General features: G+C 43.3%; 5 protein-coding genes across 5 annotated transcripts in view; 2 read left to right on the forward strand and 3 right to left on the reverse strand.

Annotated features, from left to right (window-relative positions):
* LOC134009048 (zinc finger protein 2-like) overlaps nucleotides 1-8217 on the forward strand; it is a 32091-nt gene extending 23874 nt beyond the window's left edge. The window contains exons 3-4 of the mRNA XM_062448719.1: nucleotides 4465-4806; nucleotides 7021-8217. Of these exons, the coding sequence (XP_062304703.1) occupies nucleotides 4465-4806; nucleotides 7021-8147 (1469 nt within the window). The 3' untranslated portion in view covers nucleotides 8148-8217. The remainder of the gene's footprint in view (nucleotides 1-4464; nucleotides 4807-7020) is intronic.
* The window catches only part of LOC134009067 (zinc finger protein 184-like), a 66545-nt gene extending 57889 nt beyond the window's left edge, over nucleotides 1-8656 (forward strand). The window contains exon 7 of the transcript XR_009928225.1: nucleotides 8600-8656. The gene's annotated coding sequence lies outside the window, so the exon portion shown is untranslated. The remainder of the gene's footprint in view (nucleotides 1-8599) is intronic.
* The window catches only part of LOC134009035 (zinc finger protein 271-like), a 61694-nt gene extending 49088 nt beyond the window's left edge, over nucleotides 1-12606 (reverse strand). Inside the window, exon 1 of the mRNA XM_062448696.1 lies at nucleotides 12388-12606. The gene's annotated coding sequence lies outside the window, so the exon portion shown is untranslated. The remainder of the gene's footprint in view (nucleotides 1-12387) is intronic.
* Nucleotides 9304-11878, reverse strand: LOC134009071 (zinc finger protein with KRAB and SCAN domains 8-like). Its single transcript, XM_062448756.1, has 2 exons — nucleotides 11647-11878; nucleotides 9304-11318 (listed from the first exon to the last, which is right to left on the reverse strand). The coding sequence occupies exons 1-2, from the start codon at nucleotides 11837-11839 to the stop codon at nucleotides 10189-10191; spliced, it is 1323 nt and encodes a 440-aa protein (XP_062304740.1). The 5' UTR covers nucleotides 11840-11878; the 3' UTR covers nucleotides 9304-10188.
* A 1012-nt stretch (nucleotides 12607-13618) lies between the features above and the next one.
* Nucleotides 13619-20192, reverse strand: LOC134009065 (bifunctional apoptosis regulator-like). The gene is made up of 10 exons (XM_062448751.1): nucleotides 19827-20192; nucleotides 18841-19161; nucleotides 18392-18490; nucleotides 17845-17947; nucleotides 17285-17454; nucleotides 17060-17204; nucleotides 16400-16576; nucleotides 15402-15598; nucleotides 15003-15202; nucleotides 13619-14846 (listed from the first exon to the last, which is right to left on the reverse strand). Exons 2-9 carry the CDS (start codon nucleotides 19152-19154, stop codon nucleotides 15010-15012), a joined length of 1398 nt encoding a protein of 465 aa, XP_062304735.1. The 5' UTR covers nucleotides 19155-19161; nucleotides 19827-20192; the 3' UTR covers nucleotides 13619-14846; nucleotides 15003-15009.
* Nucleotides 20193-20336: the final 144 nt, after the last annotated feature.

The following is a 20336-nucleotide window of genomic DNA, read 5'->3' on the forward strand; positions in this document are numbered from 1 at the left end:
AATGCTCTGCCCCCTGTATATCATCTGACCTTTAGCCCTGCCCCCTGAATGCTCTGCCCCCTGTATATCATCTGACCTTTAGCCCTGCCCCCTGAATGCTCTGCCCCCTGTATATCATCTGGCCTTTAGCCCTGCCCCCTGAATATCATCTGACCTTTAGCCCTGCCCCCTGAATGCTCTGCCCCCTGTATATCATCTGACCTTTAGCCCTGCCCCCTGAATGCTCTGCCCCCTGGATATCATCAGACCTTTGAACTTCCCAACTTGACTGGCCAAAACCTCCTTCCAAAACCAAATAGGATGAGGACATCCTCGCTCCATCGTCTGGTAGCCAATCACCTGACAGACACCTCCCTTCCAGGAAGGGGTACAAGACGTGTGCCCTGGACAGGTTGGGCAGAATTGAACTGGGCAGAACTCTCTCTCAGACTTCTGTCAAGACTGTTCTCATGAAGGCTTTTGTCTTCTCCACTCTACGAAGCGAGACTGGTAACATTGACTGGTATCGCCGAGCTAAACTTGAGACACCTTGGTGTATTGTATTCATTGTTGATTTGCATAATTTCTTATTAAACTACAAAGAACTTGGTCTGGCATTGAACCTGGTATTCTTCTCCACCCAGATTAGAACATACAGGACAGATGCTCAATGATGTTTACATTCTGTAAAATGGAGTATCTACTTTTGAACCAATAACCACAGGCGAGAGCCGGGTACTTGTAGGTGTGTTCGACTTCATGCAGCGCCGGCATTGTTGAAGCAGTGAATGCTGTCGTGGACGTTTTTGAGAGAATCAATCGTTAAGCTTAAGTCGGGTGAAGTACAGAGTTAATGTTTATTTGACGTATGACGTAAACATAATAACGTTACCAACATAACTTCATCGACACACAAACATAAGACAATAACACAAAGACAATTCCATACAGCTCCATCTAGCATTCTAGAATGGAACCGAAGAGTCCAACAGACACCAGCACTATGCAGTTGATGGCCCTGAATTTTATAGATATGACAGTTCCCAAAAGTAATTGGTCCATCCTACAGACATGCAGCTATACCAAATCTCTTCTGTTATTGCTTAACTCTTCTGTCATTGGTTAACAACACAGTTGAATCCACATCGTCTTCAGACCTGCAGTTCTTCCCTAGGTGATAAGAACTCTAAAGTCACTTCACATCTCTAGTTAGGTGTCATAAAACTGCAAATGGCATCTCTGCCAAATGGAGTTGAATCAACATTCATTGTATCAAGCTTCTTAGCCAATTGTAAACTTCTTTTAAAACACATTCATTGTACATAAACCCAAAATGTCTTTCACAATGCCGGTTAGACATTTTGTTTGACTTGAGACTAGTGATGTGTCGTTCGTGAACGATTTGTTAATTTTGAACGAATCCTTACAAGGACTAGGGAGTAACGAGTCTTCTCAAAGAGTGATTCGTTCATTTTCTCATGGCCGCGCATTGGGACTGTTGCATAGGCTCAGTCGAGTAAACAGAAATGATTCGTTCATTTCCCGACTGGGTCTTTGGGTACGAGTCTTTGGATCATTTTTCACGTGACCTGCATAGGTTCAGTAGAGGAAACAGATACCTCATTCCCTATCGCGTGACTGCTGTGTTTAGTACATTTACATTTAGCAGACGCTTTTATCCAAAGCGACTTCCAAGAGAGTTTTACAAAAGTGCATAGGTCACTGATCATAACAACGAGATAGCCCCAAACATTGCGGGTAGCCAAACATGAAGCATACATTGTGAAACCAAATAAGTCCCAAAGGGAAGAATAATAAGAACATGTAGTTAGACAAGTTACAATTAAACAGCAAGAACCACAAAAGTGCAAGAGTGTACTTGTGGAAAAAGCAAGCAACAATAATATATTTCACAGTAAGTACAATAATTTTAAGACAGTTACAACAACCAACAACAGCAACAAGTCTCTCAATAACAGTCATTGTGATCCTGGGGGAAACTAACATCAGGTCCAGCCAATCATTCCTAAGTGCCGTTGTACTCCCGGAACAAGTGCGTCTTGAGCCTTTTCTTTTTTTTGCAATTAAAATGTTTTATTCATGAACATACATGGTACATATCTCATAAAAAAAAAAGAAAAAGAAGCAGGCTGCAGCGTATCATCCGCACTGCTGAGAAGGGTCTGCAATCTGCCTGCCCTCGAGGACCTGCACACCTCGAGGACCCTGAGGCGAGCGAGGAAGATTGTGGCCGACTCCTCCCACCCTGGACACTCCCTGTTTCAGTCGCTCCCCTCCGGCAGAAGGCTGCGGTCCATCAGGACCAATACCTCACGCCACAAAAACAGTTTCTTCCCTTCCGCTGTTGGCCTCTTCAACAAGGCCAAGGGACCACACTGACTCTAATGACTTCCTGCTTAAAACACTGCTTTTTGCACTGCATTACAAAATTGTATCTTGTACATTTGTATTTTTTGTAATATTTGTATTTTTGTATTTTTATATTGTAAATTACGGCAACTCATATTTTATTTTATTGTATATTTTATTTAATTATAATTCCACTTAGTACTGCTAGTTTATGTACCCTTAGTATAGATAACCCACATATTTAAATTGTAGGTCCCTATATGTTTATTGTATGCACCTTCCTGCCAAAGCAAATTCCTTGTCTGTGCAAACTTTCATGGTGAATAAATCCCATTCTGATTCTGATTCTGATAAGGTACAGTGTGTAGAAAAAGGTAGGTAAGAATACAACATATTGGTTGGGTGTTCCTGGTTAAAAGAAAACAACATACAGAAAAGAAAAACTACAAAGGTATGCAAGCACCGATCATACACCACAGCGTTCATAAAATAATCGAAGCATCGAAGGCTCCACTGTCACACCGGCTGTCTCAACAGCCCCAGTTGCTCCCCAAGGGCTCCTGGATGTAATGAGCTGCAGCTGCAACAGCACAGGCCTGTCATGCACAGACTATTGCAAGTGTGAGGGAGGAGTCGCCTGCTGTAGTTGTTTCACCAGCAAGGACATTGAAGACGACGAAGGGGAGCAATGTGTATATAATGATAATGAAGTGGTAGAGTGTTGTTTTTGTATGACTGACTGTTAACCTGGATGTGAGTTTCCACCAGTAGTCAAATGTTGACATGGCCTCCGTTTGTTTTTCATGATCAGTGCAGACATATAATACATAGTTTGACCTTTGACCTTCATTTGACCATGACCCCTTATCTCTTTATAGTTACTAGTAGTTTTATACTTACTCTTTATGGGTTAATCAATAATCAACTTTATCACCAAACCAAAGGTTGGACAACTTGGTCAGCTAGTAGTCGAAGAATGTGCAACAAGTTTGAAGTTTGTATGGTCGATTTTGACAAAGATATTGAAGAAACATTCGGGCTGTACTACTCTTTTACCCGGTCCCTAAATATGACGCGGAGCCTGAACGGAGGTACAAATATGAATGTCTGTTGAATATCGAATATAAAACTGATTTCACCTGGGTGTTTGTCCGAACGTCAAAAAGCGGTGGGTATGTTGACACCAACCAATTGCATGGAAGCATAGATGGTCCAAACGTGTACAGACATTAAAAACGGCGACGTCTGTACACGAACGACTTTTGGCACAGTCGGCATTCCATAGTTTTTAACTCCTCCCCGACTGCAAGCTGCAACTCTCGCCGGTCTTTTCATGCAGCAGCAGCTGATTGCGGAGACTGCTAATAGCTAGCTTTTTTGCGCAGAGTATCAGTTTAAGCCACCAAAATGTCAAAACTACATTTGTTTAGAGATTTTATCCGTGAAAGACTAAGAACGGCAGCTTTGGAGATTTTCGGGGCCGTTGAAAAAACGTTTGCTGAGTTCCAAGATGAAATGTATAATTCCAAGGAGGAGAGCGCGCGGCTCAAACGATTATTGGACATTGTTACTCCACCGGAGATCAAGATACACCGAACAGGTAGGTCAACAGTTAGAACGCCACATATTTTTGGCCAAGGCTAGCTCCAAACAACCGCCAAATAACTATCTTATAGAGTCTATTGGTTTCAATGTAGCCCTTGAGCCAAAAAGTTTGCCCACCCCTGTTATAGACTTCGTGGAACACCGCCACGAGGTTGCAAACTATTGAATCCAATGTTCAGGAAGGGGGGAGTGGAGTTGTACCCCGTGTAAATATTACTGTCAATCTACTAGGACCTACATTGTTTAATATCAACCGGTCTGTTCAGATCAGAGTCCTGAGATCACTATCTACTATGATACATTATTTAATTGCTAATTGGTCTCTGTGATGGCTGTTTGATATCTTGCCCTAAAAAACATGTGTAGCAGAGTCTCAGCCGACCATGTCAGAAAAACAACCAGCCCTTCTTGACACCAATCCAGTGTGCTCCTCACACCTGATGACATGGTTTCTATCTACCAGACATGTTAGGCTGCATCTAACTCTTGTCTTGCCTATTCTTCCCCCAGAAGTGAAGCAGCTCTCTCTCCCGGAGCCCCCACAGATTAAAGAGGAACAGGAGCTGTGGACCAGTCAGGAGGAAGAGCAGCTCCAAGGACTGCAGTCTGAAACTACAGATCCTAGATTTACAGAGGAGTCCAAGTTTTTAAACATCAAAATGTCTCAATTAAATGAGATAAGAGAACTTTTTGGTGAAATACTGACAACAGCAGCTTCGAAGATTTACTGGGCTGCTGAGAAACCGTTTGCAGGGTACCAGGAAGAAATCTCTCGTTCCAAGGAGGAGAGCGTGCAGCTCCAACGGCTGTTGGACATTGTTACCCAACCTGAGATCAAGCTACAACGAACAGGTTTGATGTTCATACCTTCATGTTATACTCTGCTGTGTCTAGAATGCTGCTGTGTCTAGAATGCTGCTGTGTCTAGAATGCTGCTGTGTCTAGAATGATGCTGTGTTGAGGAGGGGGTCACATGATCACTTGGGTGTAGGGCGAGACCAGGGGCTGGTTGCACAAACACCTTAAAGTCAGCTTTAAGGTTTCCTTAAAATATAATCGGTTGCACAAAGCACCCAGAAGTATTTTCCTTAAGGTTTCCTTAAATGTTCCCTTAAGTATTTAAGGTTTTCTCCTTATCTTGGTCTTATACTTAAGGATTCCCTTAAAGTTTGTTAAAGCGTTGCACGAAAGCCTTTAGCAAAGTAAGGAAGAAAAACTTAAAGTACCTCTTACTTATTCTTTACCTCAACATGGCCCAGTTTATGGAGATAAATGAACCCATCCCACACTATAGCACTCTGTTAGGCTACTGTGCTGCAGTCTAAACATGAAGGCTATTTATGTGTCGGCTACCACTGTAAGTAGCTCAACTCACGCCGGTAAATGCAGAGTAACTGTTGATCTCATTTTGATCAACACAGTTAGAAGAAGTAGCTCTCACTTAAACGTTACTGTGTAGCAACAAGACCTACAAGTAAAGTTGATATCACCAGTTTTTTTGGACTCCCTCCTGTAATTTGTCATCTCTTTTTTTGGACATAAGTCAAGTTATCATATGTTTTTGTTTTTTCTTGAATTGACAGCTTCACCAAACTTCTTGTTTATTTTTGTTGCAATTTCGTCCTACATTCGTTTTTTGTTTTCAAATTTACTTTTTAGTATGTGCTTTCTTTTGTTGTATTCCTGTAGAAGCACAATATTTTCCTCCTCTGACCAATTTGGTTTTCTTGCCTTCATCCATTTTTTTCGTAGGTCTATGAGCTGAGCTAAGCTAGAGCTAAGCTTGAGCTACATTTACATTTAGTCATTTAGCAGACGCTCTTATCCAGAGCGACTTACAGTATTTACAGGGACATTGCCCCTGAGGCAAGTAGGGTGAAGTGCCTTGCCCAAGGACACAACATAATTTTACACGGCCGGGAATCGAACCAGCGACCTTCTGATTACTAGCCCGATTCTCTAACCGCTCAGCCACCTGACTCCCAAGCTTAGCTGAGCTAAGCTAGAGCTAAGCTAGAGCTAGCTTTTGTAAGGGGATGCACTAGCGATACAATTGAACAAACGCGGTCTCCGTGGAAAAGGTCGAATTTTACTGCTGTGAAATCACTTTCAATGTAGTAAATCCCTTAACGTTTCACCCTAGTCAAGGAAACCATTTAAGGGATTCTGTGCAACACCCTTAAGTAAATCTCTTAGCTAAGGACACATTTACCCATAAGTGTCATAATTAAGGAAAAAACTTGAGGTGTTTTGTGCAACCGGCCCCTGGTGACTGTGAAGGCTGTAGCATTATGACATCATACTGTGAAGGCCGTAGCATTATGACATCATACTGTGAAGGCCGTAGCATTATGACATCATTTTGTGAGGCCTCCCCCTCCTGGAAGAGACCACCATCAGGATAGACATGGTTCATCAAAGGATGAAGATGATCACTCAGACTGACTCAGGTCTGATTTATAGTGATCCTCTAATGGGACCTTTGTGAAATGGCTGGTAAATACATTACATTTACATTTAGTTATTTAGCAGACGCTCTTATCCAGAGCGACTTACAGTAAGTACAGGGACATTCTCCCTGAGGCAAGTAGTGAAGTGCCTTGCCCAAGGACACAGCGTCATTTTGCACGGTCGGGAATCGAGCCAACAACCTTCTGATTTAATAGCCCGACTCCCTAACCGCCCAGCCATCCAACCCCCCAAATACAAATACTGTTCCCTGACTAACCCTGTAAATACAGACTGTTCCCTGACTAACCCTGTAAATACAGACTGTTCCCTGACTAACCCTGTAAATACAGACTGTTCCCTGACTAACCCTGTAAATACAGACTGTTCCCTGACTAACCCTGTAAATACAGACTGTTCCCTGACTAACCCTGTAAATACAGACTGTTGTATATACCCATGTGAAACCCTCTGTGACTTAAAAAAGAAGACTAATTACATTTGATTTGGAGATTCCTTCCATTTCAGTGTTCGGGTGTAAATGGCATATTTTTTGCTGTCAAACATGTTGGATTGCAAAATAATGGTGGCTAAATATAACTGTTCTCTTTCCTCTAGATGTGCAGCAGCTCTCTCTCCCAGAGCCCCCACAGATTAAAGAGGAACAGGAGCTGTGGACCAGTCAGGAGGAAGAGCAGCTCCAAGGACTGCAGTCTGAAACTACAGACTCCATCTTCACTTCTCTCAGTTGGAAACGTGATTCTGATCAAGAGGGCTCTGTTGAATTTTCTCATCTTTTCCATATTGTTAAAGTGGAGGACAGAGAAGGAGACTCTCTATCCACCAACACAACTGAGAAAATCAAAGCAGAGATTCATGTACAAGACTCTGCAGCACCAGAACCAGGCAGTGACTCTCAGCCCCTCTCTGTTGTTGCTCCAGACTGTCCTGCAGCTCAGAGTTTGGAGGAACATGGAGGAGTGATGCTTTTCCAGAACAGAACACAAAACAATGAGGCTCTTCCAAGGGACAATAGACCACAGGGAAGTCACACAGGAAAAACAATATATCAGTGTAAACAATGTAACAGAACTTTTAGATCTGAATCTCGTTTGATTTTGCACATGAGAACACACACAGGAGAGAAACCTTTTCAGTGTCAACAATGTAACCAACAGTTTGCTCACAAAAAAAATTATGTTGGTCACATGAAAAGACACGCAGTAGAGAAACCTTTTCAGTGTCATCAATGTAACAAAACTTTTACATCTGAATCTCGTTTGATTTTGCACATAAGAACACACACAGGAGAGAAACCTTTTCAGTGTCAACAATGTAACAAACAATTTTCTCAGAAAATTAATCTTGTTAGTCACACGAGAATTCACACAGGAGAGAAACCTTTTCAATGTCAACAATGTAACAAACAATTTGCTCAGAAAGTTAATCTTGTTAGTCACGTGAGAATACACACAGGAGAGAAACCTTTTCAGTGTCTAAAATGTAACAGCCAATTTTCTGACAAAGGTAATCTTCGTCAACACATGAAAAGACACACAGGAGAGAAACCTTTTCAGTGTCAACAATGTCACAAACTATTTACTAAGAAAAGTTCTCTTGCTGATCACATGAGAACACACACTGGAGAGAAACCGTTTCAGTGTCAACAATGTGATGAACGATTTGCTCACAAATGTAGTCTTGTTGGTCACATGAGAAAACACAGGAGAGAAACCATAGTATGAATGATGTAATGTTTTATCCCAGAAAACCAATTTGGTTTATCTAATGAGAAATTATAAAGTTTGAATTGATTTCCTGTCCAGTGGGTATTTATATGCTGTGCTTCCTCCCTTGTTGTATCTGCTGGTGCCAAGCAAGGAGCACCTTCCACCTTAGATACCGTTACTTTCCACCTTAGATATTTTTGAAAAGGTTGAAAAAAGGTTTCTGAACATTAACATGCATCACTCTATTGCTTTATAAATGGCCAAATTGTAATATATAGGGGGGGACCACTTTAACCATTTTCCTCCGACCTCCAGTGAAATCTGTTCCTCCTGTGTTTTCAGTGTAAAAGACTACTGCACTCTATTGTGCTCTGCTTTACTATAATCTGTTTTAGGCTTATCTGTTCTTCTCTCCCCTCTTCTCCTCTCTCCTCTTCTTACACTGTGTGGAAAAAAAGTTTTGAAAGGTGGAAAATAATATTTTTTGAAAGGTTGAAAAAGTGTTTTTGAAAAATAATTTATACAAAAAATCAATGAATAAAAAGTTTGGGAAAAAAAAGTTTCTAAAGCTTTGAAAAATATTTGCTAAAAAATGTTTTGAAAGGTTGAATGACATATTTCCCTAGAGGCCTGAAGAAGCTGATGTGTAGATGACACTTAATAGAAACAGTTTGTAGTGAAGATTTTGAACATTAAAAGGTTTTACTGGCACTTTCTTATTAGCCAAGTTGTTTCTTATTTCATTAATACAAATTATTTATTGTAGTCCCTGTAGATGTAAAGCATACCCATCTAAAACAGGTATCTAATCTAACAGACTGATCACCTTCTGAGAATAGAGAAGGGAAAGGACAACATGTGAATCGTGCTTTATAACTGCTTCATAATATAATATCAGATTCATCAAACACTGAGTTGTTCCATTGGTATTTTTTCATATGTTCTGTAGATTTCAATACAACTGACAGATTATTATTTGGTCAACATTTGACCATAAATGCTGTAGTTGCCTGTTGCTTTAATAACTTAAGAGCGATAGCCTATATAATTTTTGACAAGTTACAATGGTAACTTTAATAAAACATAAGTTGGATAACTACAGCTTTTACTTTGAAATATGTTTAATGGTGGCCCCTGGCACCATGTCAATGCCTGCCACGATATACCCGGACCGATATTGGTGCAACACTGTACTGTCTGAAAACACAACTCGGGCTCAGGAAGAACGACAGATTCTTTTTAATGGAGGTTGTCTCATTTCTACACTGCACCGTTTGAAAACTATGGACATTAGCTGATAGTTATTGACAAAGAGGTGGTTCAGTAAACGACGCAACTATGCACCTCCCGAGACAATTAGATTTGTTTACAGAATTTATCTGTGAGAGACGGCAGCTTTGGAGATTTGGAGAGTAAGATCCTGAGTTCACCGCTAAGTTGTGAGGGAACAGTGATCTATGAACATATATGTAGGATGAGACATGTTCGTTGATTACCCATGAGCCTTTGAGGATGTTACAGTTGTGGGGAACCCTGACTCCTCCTTTGCAGGGTATCTCAGCAGAAACTCACAGAAAACAAGGAGGTCAAAATACAAAATCCGGTGGCCGAGGATCAATGAACAAAGTCAGAGAAAGGTTGACCAGATGTATTAGTAGCCGGCCGGGAATCATTAAACCATCAATATCTAGCACTTGGTGGTCGAATGAATGCAGTGGGGAGGTTACAGAGTGGCTTCTATACACTGAAGTACACATACAAAGATAGTATCCATAGTACATTTCCTTACTGGGCACAGCATGTGGTCAGCATATTCGTATACTTGAATGGTCTTACCTGACAATACAAAACACAGGTTTAGTGTAAATTAATTTTCATTACTTGTTCAAGTACCGGATTGATAAGCAGCATCAGTAACATTAGTAATACCGTTAAAACTTGAACGATCCCCATCCCTAGTGGCACCTTGCCAAAGGCAGGCACACCCAATAAAACAAGATATTTCAAACAAGACTGAACATGTTGAAACAAATGAGACTTGTGACTGAAAGGTTAGTTACATTCCTGACACTGCTAAGGTTTCCCTCCTGTGGGTCATCATATGTGCAACTAGACTAGACTTTCGGCTAAATTTGTTTTGACATTCCTGACAGTGATATGGTTTCTCTCCTGTGTGTGTCTTCATATGACGAACCAAAGTACATTTCACGCTGAATCTTTTGTTACATTCCTGACACTGATAAGGTTTCTCTCCTGTGTGTGTCCTCATGTGCATAATCAAATGACTCTTAAAGTTAAATATTTTGAAACATTCCTGACAGTGTAATGGTTTCTCTCCTGTGTGTATCCTCATATGGTCAACCAGACAAAACTTACTAGCAAACTGTTTGTTACATTGTTGACATTGAAAGGGTTTCTCTCCTGTGTGCATCCTCATATGACGAACCAAAGTACATTTCATGCTAAATCTTTTGTTACATTCCTGACACTGATATGGTTTCTCTCCTGTGTGTGTCCTCATGTGCACAACCAATTGACTCTTCAAGCTAAATATTTTGCAGCATTCCTGACAGTGATATGATTTCTCTCCTGTGTGTATCCTCATGTGGTCAACCAGACATGACTTATGAGCAAACTGTTTGCTACCATGTTGATATTGATAAGGTTTCTCTCCTGTGTGCGTCCTCATATGACGAACCAAACTGGATTTCAGACTAAATGTTTTGTTACATTGTTGACACTGATGTATTGTTTTTCCTGTGTGACTTCCCTGTGGTCTATTGTCTCTTGGAAGAGCCTCATTGTTTTGTAAAAGCAGCACTCCTCCATGTTCCTCAAAACTTTGAGCTGCAGAACAGTCTGGAGCTACAACAGAGAGGGGCTGAGAGTCACTGCCTGGTTCTGGTGCTGCAGAGTCTTGTACATGAAGCTCTTCTTTGATTTGCTCCTTAGTTGTGTTGGTGGGTAGAGAGTCTCCTTCTCTGTTCTCCACTTTAACAGTCTGGTTAAGATGTGAACATTCAGAGGAGCCCTCCTGATCAGAGTCATGTTTCACACTGGTAGAAGTGAGTATGGAGTCTGTAGTTTCAGACTGCAGTCCTTGGAGCTGCTCTTCCTCCTGACTGGTCCACAGCTCCTGTTCCTCTTTAATCTGTGGGGGCTCTGGGAGAGAGAGCTGCTGCACATCTGGAGGAAGGAGAAAACACAAGTTTACCTACTTGTCATAATTCTGCAAACTAACTTCCCTGACAGGTAACAAAATACCAATTGAAATCAAACAATGTCTGTATACATTAAGGTGCTCTTAGCAGGTAATAGGTGTTAAGGTGAACCTCTCGTTACCCCAAATGGAGGGAATCTGCCTCAAGAAGACTATGATTGGATCTAAACATCACTGTCTAGAAGACGGATGGTCCAGCAGCATGAACCAACCTTTCTAATTTAGCTACCCCCCTCTTACATGACAACGATTCTTAACACATATGATGATAACATGAATGTATGAATATCAAACCTGTTCTGTGTAACGTGATATTAGGTTGAGTGACAACGTCCAACAGCCTTTGTAGCCGCGCATTCTCCTCCTTGGAACGAGAGATTTCGTCTTGGCACTCAGAAAACATTACTTCAACGACCTCGAAAATCTCCAACGCCGCCATTGTTAGTCTCTCACGTAAAAAAATTCTGATCATGTTTAATTTTGACATGTTGACGCTAAAACCTCAAGACTCCTTGGAAAATCTAGAGAAACTGCAGTCCTTGGAGCAGCTCTTCCTCCTGACTGGTCCACAGCTCCTGTTCCTCTTTAATCTGTGGGGGCTCCGGGAGAGAGAGCTGCTTCACTTCTGGGGGAAGAAGAGGCAAGACAACAGTTAGATGCCTTTTATGTCTCATGACAGCTGAAATGTAGGTCTACATATATAAAAGTACTGACTACACTCAAATTAAGTAAAGAAGTGTGGGCTTTGACTTTACTCTGACAAGTAAAACGTAGCCATTACTACTGTCAGTGTCACGCGGGTAACTGGACCTCACATGAATGTCATTTTTGATGGCGACAACAGCTCTCTCATATATGGCCATATTTTTTTGTATTTGTAGGCTACAATCGCAGATCCGTTTTATATTTGCAAACGTTTTGTGAGTTAGCAAATGTTTTTTTCGTATTGTGTATTTTTCGATTTACAGATTATACATTTACACACGGATTGTTGCACACAAATAATATTGAGACAAATCTATCTCGATATCAAACCTGTTCGGTGTAGCTTGATCTCGTGTTGAGTATAACAACCGTAGTAGCCGTGCCCTCTCCTCCGTGGAATCAGATTTCTTCTTTGTAGCCTACTCAACAAGAGTTGTTTCAACTCCACCAAAAATCTCCAGCGCTATATTGCTAGTGTCTCACGGATACGTTTTGGCATTTTCGAACTTTGCTCAACGGATATGGCCCTTAAGCTTCTTAACTAGCTACTCTACTGTCCAGGCTAGGTTTTCCGTTTCCGGTACGTAGCCCAATAAATGCCGGATGTAAACAACATCAAGATTTACCAGTGATTATAGTTCCCTCCCTATTTACATAACTGTAGTGATGTCCTCTTGTATTGAACCCAATATTACATATTTAAAGAAGTATAATGATGCATTTTGGCATTATTTATAGCAAGTGATAGATCACTCACACCCATCAATGTGATGTGTCTGCTATCGGACAGTTTAAATTGTTTTCCACCACTGGCGGCTGAGGCACTGGTACACTTTTGTGTACAAGGCATTGTTATAATACGACAACTCTGTTGTATCTTCCTAATTTACCTGAGGCCTGTTCCATAAAGCAATTAAACCGAATAAGCCAAGTTTATGTAGGCAACGTTTGTCTGACTCATTTCCAATTGGTTCGGTTCCGTAAAAGCCAGTGGAATATCGTTCAAGCTCAGTTACTACGGCAACTTATGCTGCGAAACTAACCGTAAGCCTAGCAAGTTTTGTTGCTTAACCAGACGTTCCTTTAACACTGACCTGACGGGGGAGCAACAATTTACCACGGACTTTGGCGTGCTAAAGTTTATGACACTTTAAACAGTCATTTAAAACAGGCTTCGTTCCCATAGCTGCTCTCCTTCTGTATATTCCTCTTCTTTAGCTTTTAATAGCAGATTGCAACCAACGTTCATGTTAACCGCTAGGCTTCTACTTCTACAAGATACAGTAGGCGGCAGGCCTATAAAATAAAACCAAAACCTATGTCCAAACCCTCACCCCAGTTTCACAAAATGAGGAAAATAGAAACGTATATATTCCCTAATGTTATGAGTAACTTGGGTCATTCACCTAGCCGTGTATAGATTCTGATCAGACACAAGAGCAATTGTTGTGCTTGTTACATATGTAACAACTATTAAATAACTGAGGGCTTATCATCTTAAATAAAAACTTTATTGGCATGTTTTCATCTTGGAGAACACAGGAGAACAGAATACCAGCGCAGAAAGTTCTAGAATTCCTTTCAAGTGCAACATTTAATCATAATGTAAAAAATAAAGATTTAATTTAATCAAATATTAATCATATTAACAAACAACTACAACCCAAAAATTTGACCAGTATATTGCACACTGACAGAAGTTTTTTCTTTAACGATTAAAAACAGAGGTTGGCCAGTAAGATTAGTTACAAACAAGCACACTAGCCCTATATACCATGTTGTACAGAGAAGCAGTCCTAACCCAGGTGGGCAGAGATTCACCTGGGCCAAGTGCACCAGCGTCCCTTCCATGGTAAACAAATGGACAAGCAAGACAAATTATTTACCTTAAACTGAAAACTTAAGGATCCAGATCTTCCTTCCAGAGCATTCCTCTTTACCTGGCCTTTTATTTAAGAGAAAAACACCCTTTAAGATGCACTGGGAGAAGCTCGTGGAACGGTTAAAAAAAAAGACTGAAATATGAGGACTAGAAGGACAGAAGAAGACAGATGTGAGGACGAGAAGAAGAAGTTTGAGCCAATAGAAAGGCTTTGCTTGGCACAACAGGAAGTCAACAGGAAGTGAAACAGACGCCACTGCTCCTGGTTGGTTGCAGAAAAGACATTTGTCCTTAACTCTGCCGCCTGCGACACACCCTGCCCCGTCGCCTCCTTATTCACACATTCGCCTCATCAATAAAAGATTGGGAGAGAGGTAGAGTGACAGAAAGAGAGATTGGGAGAGAGTGCGAGTGAGGTAGAGAGAGATAGAGTAAATGTGAAAGAGAGAGTGTGTGACAGACAGAGAGGTAGAAAGAGAGTAGCTCTACAGATGATCCTCGCTCCTCACAGCCTGTTTGAAGACAACAGAGGTCTCAGTCTGACCTCACAGACGTACTTCTCTCCAGAGAGTCTGGACAGTTCTGACATCAGACCCTGTAGAGCGTCCTGTAGAGCGTCCTGTAGAGCGTCCTGTAGAGCGTCCTGTAGAGCGTCCTGTAGAGCGTCCTGTAGAGCGTCCTGTAGAGCGTCCTGTAGAGCGTCCTGTAGAGCGTCCTGTAGAGCGTCCTGTAGAGCGTCCTGTAGAGCGTTCTGTAGAGCGTCTAGCTGTCGTTGCTGCCAACTCCGTCATCGTCATGCTGACTGGAGCTTCAGTCCTGGCCTGGGCCAGGCTGCACTAGATGATCTGTGTGTGTGTGTGTCAGATGGCGTGTGTGTATGTGTGTGTCTCAGACAACCTGTGTGTGTGTGTGTCAGATGGTGTGTGTGTCTCAGACAACCTGTGTGTGAGTGTGTCAGATGGCGTGTGTTTAAGTGGGTGTCTCAGATAGCATATGTGTGTTTGTGTGTCTCAGACAACTTGTGTGTGTGTGTGTCAGATGGTGTGTGTGTGTGTCAGATGGCGTGTGTGTCAGATGGCGTGTGTGTCCGGGTGCAGTAGCTGCTGAACCACCAGGTCTATGTTGATGATGACGTTGAAGTAGAGGCCCCAGTAGAACATGCAGTTGCAGATGAAGCGCGGTGTGGCGGGCCACAGCAGGGCGAAGGCCAGGCCCTGGGACAGCGTCCTCCACAGGTGAGCCCACATGCGCCTGGGAAGGCCTCTGGAGGAACACAGCACCGCTCAGACACTGGGGGTGTCTGTGTGCCTACGTGTGTGTGTGTGTGTGTACCTGAACAAAGCACCGCTCAGACACTGGGTATGTCTGTGTACCTACACGTGTGTGTGTGTACCTGAACACAGCACCGCTCAGACACTGGGGGTGTCTGTGTGCCTACACGTGTGTGTGTGTGTGTGTGTACCTGATCAGTGCACGGGTCCACAGACGGTACAGGGAGCATCCCTCCAGGACAGACAGCAGCATGGCGTTCACGATGATGAAGCGGGACGTCCAGTAGTGCACCGACAACCAATCCCACGCAAACTCAGCAATCAGCTGGTACGGAAGCAGGAAGTACTTCACCAGAAACTCCGCCCACTGGCTCCAGCTAGGTTGTGACTTTGAAGCAGGAATGGGGTTAGATCACATTGGAATCCATGTCACATTTCCATTTAATTAATTTAGCAGTCGCCTTAAAGAGAGACATGCCAATAGTGCACATAGAAAGCACAGTAGAGCCTGACCGATATATCGGCGGGCCGATATTATTGGCCGATATTGGGCATTTTCCAAACTATCGGTATCGGCATTTATAATGGCCGATAAATGTTTTTTTTTTTTTTTTTTTTAAGGACTAAATTTCATATCTTAAGTTTGTACATTATACATTTTATTTATCAGAAACTGCATTAACATATTATTTTTGTGAGGAAATAATAACAGGAGTCAGATGGCTGAGCAGTTAGGGAATCGGGCTATTAATCAGAAGGTTGCTGATTCGATTCCCGGCCATGTCAAATGACGTTGTGTCCTTGGGAAGGAACTTGACCCTACTTGCCTCGGGGAATGTCCCTGTACTTAGTCGCTCTGGATAAGAACTTCTGCTAAAAGTGACTACATGTAAACTACAAATAACTACTGTTAGGGAAATCAGTTTGTTTTGTTACGCGTTTCTGGATTTTTTAAATATTTTTTTATATCGACTGATATCGGAATATAGGATTTTTAAATCACCAAATATTTGTATCGGTATCGGCCTTAAAAATCCTTTATCGGTCGGGCTCTAAAGCACAGCAGAAGATCAAGGATCAGAAGTGTAGAGTTCTAACAGTAATTCAGTGGTCATAGTCAAGGAACGGTCTGTGCTTACCAGACATCTCAAGTAACCTGCCAGGCACAGTGTAAAGAGCTGACTGGTACCTGTTTGTTGAGGCTGTCGTCCATTGGCTGGCTGGTGTGTGAGAGGGTGGGGCAGCAGGTGTGCAGGAAGGGCAGGAAGGAGTCCAGGTAGTCAAACAGGTAGAGGTAGAGGAGGGTGAGGCGGGGAGAACTCTTCAGAGCGTACAGCAGGAACAAAGATTTACCTGCATTCACTGCCTGCACACACACAGTGCGCACACACACACACATGCGCACACACACACAGTTATAATTCTGTGTGTACTTCTGACCTTTTGAGCTGGTGGATGAGGGAAATCACAGGGGGGAAAAGAGGAACAGTTTGGAAGGGAGTGATGAGGCGAACCCCAAGGAGGTCAGAGATAACTGAGAAATCAGAGATAACTGAGATTAGAGATAACTGAGATGTCAGAGATAACTGAGAGATCAGAGATAACTGGAGATAACTGAGAGATTAGAGATAACTGAGATGTCAGAGATAACTGAGAGATCAGAGATAACTGGAGATAACAGAGAGATCAGAGAACAGAGAGATCAGAGATAACTGAGAGATCAGAGATAACTGAGAGATCAGAGATAACTGAGAGATCAGAGATAACTGGAGATAACTGAAAGATCAGATATAACTGAGAGATCAGAGATAACAGGAGATAACTGCAGGAGAAGCCCCTCCCCCCTCACCTTGTACTCCCAGAGGTTCTGTGGAGGTTTCCCCCCCAGGGCCCTGACCCTCTCCAGCTCCGCCAGCATGGCCCGCCTGTGGGCCTGGTTCTCTATGCTGTAGGGGGGCAGGGCCAGCTCCTCGTCACCCAGCATCAGCAACAACCTGCACACAGACACCGCTACATGACCACAACATCACCACAACATCACCACATCACCACATGATTTGATGTGTGTGTGTACCTCCCGTTGACATCAGCCTCCAGGAAGCGGTGTGTGTAGAGCTGGGCCCAGGGCCCCAGGTGCTGCATCCACTCCTGCACCTCCACTGGGCTCCACCTGGAGATGGCCTTAGCAACCAGCTCCTCCCCCTCCCCCTCCCCAATGCTCCAGTGGTAGCCCAGCAACAGCACCTGGAGACACAAACACACAGACATGAACACTAAGGTTGGGATTAATTTGTGGAGTGAGTTAGAAATACATGAACTATTATAAAATAATTTGAAAAAACGTTGGCAAAAATCTATTTAACTGTTATTTCGGTTACTAAAATAAACTAATTTGAACCCCCGCACACACACACACACAAACACACACAGGGTGTAACACACAGATCCAGACCTTGGTTGACACAGTGAAACACACACACACAGACGTTGCTCCTCTCTGCCACATGGACAATACAAACAGAACCGTTTACTCACTCACACACTCACACTCCCTCCAGGTACACACACTTACACACAGGCTCCAGACACACACACACACTTACACACAGGCTCCAGACACACACACACACTTACAGCCACACATGAGAGTGCAGTGAGGACTCCAGAGAAGAACCCCCCGGCTCCTCTGGGCTGGCTGCTCCTGGGGACGCTTCTGGAGGCCTGCTCCTCTCCATACCTGCACAGGTACACATATACACACCATATACATATATACACCTGCACGTATACACCTGCTCCTCTCCATACCTGCACAGGTACACATATACGTACACCTGCACATATACACCTGCTCCTCTCCATACCTGCACAAGTACACATATACATATATACACCTGCACATATACACCTGCTCCTCTCCATACCTGCACAAGTACACATATACATATATACACCTGCACATATACACCTGCTCCTCTCCATACCTGCACAAGTACACATATACACACCATATACATATACACCTGCTCCTCTCCATACCTGCACAAGTACACATATACGTATACACCTATTCCTATCCATACCTGCACAAGTACACATATATACACCATATACATATACACCTTTACATATACGTATACACCTGTTCCTCTCCATACCCTATGTGTGTGTGTCTGTTTACCTCTGGAAGGCCACGAGGCTCTGAGAGATCTTGGGGTTGTTCTGTATCTCTGCTCGTCTCCTCTCCACTACCTCTGAGAACAGCTTGTCAGCCGCATCCCTGAGAGACGACAAGAAGGTGAGGAGAGGAAGGAGGGGTGGTGTGTGTAGTGGGTATGTAAGGTGTGTAGTATGTGTGGGGGTGGTATGTGTAGTGTGTACAGGTAGTGTGCAGTATTTACATTTCATTCATTTGGCAGACGCTGTCATCCAAAGCGACGCGCGTACGGAAGCACAGCTGATCAGATCAACGATCAGAAGAGCAAAGCTCTGACAGTGTTTCAGCAGTCAGTCAAGGAACGGATCTGTATTAATGAGCCTCAGCCGCCAAGTAACCATGCTCCCAGCTAGCAAAAGAGGAGTCCTCCGTGAGCAAGCACGACCCATCCCAGCAGCTGGAAGTTGACCTACCTCAACAGGATGTTGATTTTGGGGAAGCCCTCCCACTTCTCTCTGCACTCGGGGCACTCTGTCTTGTGGGAGGAATCCCACCACAACGCCAGGCAGTGGCGGCAGAAGCTGTGCCCACACGTCAGCGTGGTGGGGTTCACCAGGATGTCATAGCAACAGTGGCACGACAACTCGCGCTCCGAGAGGGCCAGGTGGGGGGAGGCGAGGGGGAGGGGGGAGGCGAGGGGGAGGGGGGAGGGAGCCACGGGGTCGGTAAAGACCCCTGTACCCTCTGCACCGCTGATGTCCTCTCTCATCTGGGATGAGTCCATCATCTGAGGCCTGGAGGGGGAGGGAGAGATAGGGGGGGGGGGGGGGGAGAGAGTAAGAGACAGAGAGATAGAGTCTGTATTGCATAAACGCTCTGACATCATACACATTCAGTTCAGTCCATAGCACAACCTGTACGTTCACTGCAGGGCACGCACGGGTGTACACTGGGCCGGCGCTATCTCTGACCTATGGACTCCGTAACCCATCTGTATGCCAACTACAACAAAATGTCGACAACCTATGACACTTTGTTAAGTTGACACAAAGGATAATAACGAGCGTTAACGAGTCTCATCTTTACCGCTGTTTCAATTACAACAGCTAGCTAGCCACTTAAAGAATTGTTGGCTAACTGGCTCATTCTGGTCAGCTAGTAGCTAGTCTAGCTAGCTAACCAGGAAGTACGTCCACAATTTGTACAGGCGAACGTCCAAAATAATGACACATGACACTGTCTCTTGACCTACACTTCAACAACTCAAGGAATATCCAGTAACTTTTTAATTGACAATAATCGCTTCGTATGTGTACATAGCAGCTAGTTATGTGACTAACTATAACATCGTTGTGTTGATAACCTGCAGCTAGCTAGCTCAATTCGTGACGTTATGCCTGGCTTTAGCAGGGGGTGCCCCTACAACTTTGCTAGCTCTAGCTAATTCAGTTAATCTTACCTGACGAAGAAAGGTAGTCAAAATATCTGGACGATCATATCACAGCGTCAGGAGAGATAAATGTCCTGCTACTTATTCCAAGTTCAGTTGTGGTCGATAGCTGGGAAGATCATCATTCTTGTCTTGCATCAACTTTGGCAGGACTTGCAGGTTAGCTAGCAGCTAGCTCCCGAACCCAGTTTAACAAAACTCCCACGCCACCCGCTATGCTGTCCCGCTCCTCATTGGCTACACTCAACATGTAAAGTAATATGATTGGTGAGGTCAGCTCATCGACATCATTGAAAATATAATTTCGTACACGCTCAAGATTAAAGATGAGGTCAGAAAGCTCCGGTTTTTGACTTTCGGCTTTCCCCTTTTATGTTTTGGAAACACATTTTGTGTCACGTTGTAACCTAGGTGAACGGGGTTTGCCTGTTTACAAGCAGTAAGTAGCAAGTGAACACAAACTCCGCCTCGTCGGGCTGCCCTAGTTTATACATCGCAATGATACATTGTTCTGTCGTC

The sequence above is a fragment of the Osmerus eperlanus genome, chromosome 22, assembly GCF_963692335.1.
Source record: "Osmerus eperlanus chromosome 22, fOsmEpe2.1, whole genome shotgun sequence".
Taxonomy (NCBI): Eukaryota; Metazoa; Chordata; class Actinopteri; order Osmeriformes; family Osmeridae; genus Osmerus; species Osmerus eperlanus.

What these genes read in the sequence shown, in the direction of transcription:
- LOC134009071 (XM_062448756.1), bottom strand. Translation starts at nt 11,839, where the DNA reads ATGTCAAAATTAAACATGATCAGAATTTTTTTACGTGAGAGACTAACA. An exon ending in TATCACGTTACACAGAACAG is followed by an intron (nt 11,319 to 11,646) that starts GTTTGATATTCA and finishes TCCTTCCTCCAG; the next exon opens with ATGTGCAGCAGCTCTCTCTC.
- LOC134009065 (XM_062448751.1), bottom strand. Translation starts at nt 19,154, where the DNA reads ATGATGGACTCATCCCAGATGAGAGAGGACATCAGCGGTGCAGAGGGT. An exon ending in GAGGCTGATGTCAACGGGAG is followed by an intron (nt 17,205 to 17,284) that starts GTACACACACAC and finishes GTCTGTGTGCAG; the next exon opens with GTTGTTGCTGATGCTGGGTG. An exon ending in TGGACCCGTGCACTGATCAG is followed by an intron (nt 15,203 to 15,401) that starts GTACACACACAC and finishes GTGTTCCTCCAG; the next exon opens with AGGCCTTCCCAGGCGCATGT.